The sequence below is a fragment of the Arachis hypogaea genome, chromosome 15 (assembly GCF_003086295.3).
Source record: "Arachis hypogaea cultivar Tifrunner chromosome 15, arahy.Tifrunner.gnm2.J5K5, whole genome shotgun sequence".
Lineage (NCBI taxonomy): Eukaryota > Viridiplantae > Streptophyta > Magnoliopsida > Fabales > Fabaceae > Arachis > Arachis hypogaea.
Genome location: NC_092050.1, coordinates 20,929,285 through 20,933,097, shown reverse-complemented (window position 1 = coordinate 20,933,097; position 3,813 = coordinate 20,929,285). Strand labels below are relative to the sequence as shown.

Genomic DNA, 3,813 nt, shown 5'->3' with positions numbered 1-3,813 from the left:
TTAAGGCGCCATGAAGTCAAACGAAGCGACTACATACATTGTTGATAGTAATTATTATTTGAATCAGGGGTGTAGATTGTAGAACCATAGATACCGTGGTTAATTAAGCCAAATTGTACTGTTAAAGTGAAATTTAGATATACAAATATTAGAGATATTAAAATTTATTGTTTTAATTATTATTTAATTATTAATTTAATTTTTTTAATTTATTTTATTTAATTAATAATTAATAATATATTTTATTTTATATTTTTAAATATTAATAATTAACTGACGATAAAAATAATAAATTTTGACAGTGCTTTGATCTTTTGGTTTAGATAATGAAAAATAAATAAAGTGTGTAAAGTGGGAGTCTCATGCAGGTGGCGTTTCCTATTCTATTAACTAAAGTTGTAATAGAAAAACAATGTGCGGAAATATGAAAAAATAAAAGGAAAAGGTTTATTTAATAAATTTAATAATGTGGAAGCATCTAAAAATTGTATGTTATTCACTTCCTGGAAGGAACGGAAGGTTATGAATTGTGTATATAAAGAAGATAGAAGCAGCATGCTTGCAAAGGCAGTAGTCACTAATCACTAATCACTATGGCTAACCAGCAACAACAACCTCTTCTAAGCAATAATAATAAGACTCCGAAATTCCTATCCCTTCTCCTCACTACTGTAGTAGTTGTAGTTGTAGTTGGAATTGGTGTCCTTGCCTCATCATCCCTTATTGCTAATTCATATCTCAGCACCAAACCCAGTGCCGATCTCTGTCAACACGCCGTTAACAGAGCAACCTGCTTGGCCCATGTCTCCGAAATAACTCAAGGTCACATCCTGGCAACCACAGAAGACAACTACAATCTTCTCCAATCCTTCCTTGTCAAATCCACCTCAGGCATCCAAGAAGCCATGGCCACAGCCAACGCCGTCAAGGTCCGCCTCAACGCCACTCCACGCCAGGAAGCAGCCTTGCAAGTCTGTGCAGACCTCATGGACTTGTCCATTTCCAGAGTCTATGACTCCGTGGTGGCTCTCACTAAGCGCACCACTCTTTCCCTGCAAGACGCGCACACGTGGCTGAGCAGCGTCCTCACGAACCATGCCACTTGCTTGGATGGCTTAGATGGCTCTGCTCGTGCCATTATGGAGCCTCAACTCTCGGACCTCATGTCCAGGGCAAGAACCTCTCTCGCCATGTTTGTTGCAGTCTTGCCAACAAAGACCCATCAGCACCAACTCCTTGAGGAGCCACTCAACCGAGAGTTTCCCTCATGGGTCACACGCACCGATCGGAGGCTTTTGGAGTCTGTGGCTGCTGATATAAAGGCTAATGTTGTGGTGGCCAAGGATGGAAGCGGCAAGTTCAAGACGGTGGCGGAGGCTGTGGCTTCTGCACCTGATAACGGTAAAACAAGGTACGTAATATATGTGAAGAAGGGAACGTACAAAGAGAATGTTGAGATCGGTTCAAAGAAGAAGAACGTCATGCTTGTTGGTGACGGTATGGATGCAACAATTATCACCGGCAGCTTGAACTTTGTCGATGGAACTGGCACCTTCCAATCCGCCACCGTCGGTAATATATACATCTCTCCCATGATTCTTTCTATTCATGTTATTTACCTTCTAATAATGCTTAAATTAATTTTACTTTCTTTCTTTATATAATTCTCTGCTCTGATCTAGCCATATTTATCTACATTGTACATGTCAAGTTCATAATATATATTTTTGTATATTTTTATTTTAAAAATATTATTTATATACCAAAATTAATGATTCATTTTTTTATATGAGAAGCATGTGTGTTGTATATTATTGTGAAAAATGTGGGTGCTAGATATGAATGTCGAACAACTTTTTTTTTTAAAACAAAGGATGAAAAAATTGGACCATTCGATTTTTTTTTTTTAAAAAAATTAAGCTTATTAATCGGAGATTAGTATGGAAGAGAAAATTAAAAAAATTTGGGGTACACAAATTCAACCCAAATTTTTTTAATTTTTTAAATATAATGGGATGATCTATTTTTTGCCCCTGACGTTACAGTTGCGTAAAGTATCTATACATTTTATAACTGAGTTCTACACCATTTTTCTTTTCATATCTAAATTAAAATGTAAAAATTAATTACTAAAATTAATTATTATTATATATATAATGTAACTCATTTTAAATTTGTATTTTATAATTTAATATATATTTTAATTAATTTTAATGACTAATTATAGCATATAAAAATATTTTATTTTAAGAAGTGTTAGAAAATTAATAATTTTTGTAATTTATAATAATCAAGTAGTCACTAATAATATTTTTAATAATATAAAATTATTTTTTTTTTACTAATTTTATATTTCCAAAATTTAATAAATTACTGGCGTGCTTTTCCTTTTGCTTTTGTCGTTGTTATCCATTCTTGAACACTTATTAACTATCATGATCTGCTACGTTGGATTTTTAATTGGCCCCAAATCAAACCTAATTTATTAGCACCCAACATATTAAATGCTACTAGCTCTTCGGAATATTACAATAGGTGGGCGAATAAATAAACAAGTATTAATTATTTGTCCCCAGCTAAAAGCCAAAGATTCTAGATCCAGAGAAACAATAATATGTATAAACTCCAATCTCATTGGTGATGAAAAAATAAAAGAAATAAAGTAAATCAGAAAAAAGAAACACGTGAATCCTTTTTGTTTTGTTAATTAGTTTGATCATTTTTCTTTAGTAATGTGATGCATTAATGAGCGTTTGTGTGTACGAGCAGCCGCCGTTGGTGATGGGTTTATAGGGCAAGACATTTGGTTTCAAAACACGGCAGGGCCAGAGAAGCACCAGGCGGTGGCACTCCGTGTGGGCGCCGACACCTCCGTGATCAACCGGTGCCGCATCGATGCCTACCAGGACACTCTGTACACCCACAGCAACAGGCAGTTCTACCGTGATTGCGTCATCACTGGCACTATCGACTTCATCTTTGGAAATGCTGCTGTTGTGTTCCAGAATTGCAACCTGGTGGCCCGAAAGCCCATGAGCAACCAAAAGAACATGGTGACGGCCCAAGGACGCGAAGACCCCAACCAAAACACAGGGACCTCCATTCAGCAGTGCAAAATAACAGCGAGTTCGGATCTGAAGCCCGTGGTGGGGTCCATCAAGACTTATCTGGGGCGGCCATGGAAGAAGTATTCAAGAACGGTTGTGATGCAATCTTCAATAGATGGGCATATTGACCCCGCAGGATGGTCTGAATGGGATGATAAGACAAAGGACTATTTGGAAACGCTGTATTATGGAGAGTATATGAACAGTGGTGCTGGTGCTGGCACCAGCAAGAGGGTTACGTGGCCTGGTTACCACATCATCACCAGTGCCGCAGAGGCTAGCAAGTTCACAGTGGCTCAGCTAATCCAAGGCGATGTTTGGTTGAAGAACACCGGTGTTAACTTCATTACAGGCCTCTAGAGACTACTGCATCTGCATGCCACACTAGTGTGAGGTTTAATTTCCCAAATCTCCTTTCCAACTTGTAACCGATCGAGTTTAATTTCATTAGGGCTTCAAGCATGTAATGCATCGCATCTGCTGAATAAACTTGTGCCTTGCTCTATCCGAGTTCGATCTTCAATAATTATTGGAAAAAAAAATCAGTTCGATCTTCAATAATTATTGGAAAAAAAAATCAGTTCGATCTTCAATAATGTTTTGAAAAAACAAATCAACTAAAACAGTAAAAATATATCTTATTTATTATAATTAATAAATATTAAATAAAATAAATTTAATTTTTTCTCTCTCTCTAATCTTACCG

The 3,813-nt window shown here is 36.4% G+C and overlaps 1 protein-coding gene across 1 annotated transcript; it reads left to right on the top strand.

The window, feature by feature from the left end:
* The first annotated feature begins 370 nt into the window (after positions 1 to 370).
* LOC112749910 (pectinesterase) lies at positions 371 to 3,612 on the top strand. Its single transcript, XM_025798342.3, has 2 exons — positions 371 to 1,572; positions 2,770 to 3,612. Exons 1-2 carry the CDS (start codon positions 594 to 596, stop codon positions 3,465 to 3,467), a joined length of 1,677 nt encoding a protein of 558 aa, XP_025654127.1. The 5' UTR covers positions 371 to 593; the 3' UTR covers positions 3,468 to 3,612.
* Positions 3,613 to 3,813: the final 201 nt, after the last annotated feature.

Excerpts from the sequence above, each read along its gene's own strand:
- LOC112749910 (XM_025798342.3), top strand. The coding sequence starts at position 594 with ATGGCTAACCAGCAACAACAACCTCTTCTAAGCAATAATAATAAGACT. Across the intron at positions 1,573-2,769 it reads CTTCCAATCCGCCACCGTCG|CCGCCGTTGGTGATGGGTTT; the intron begins GTAATATATACA and ends GTGTACGAGCAG.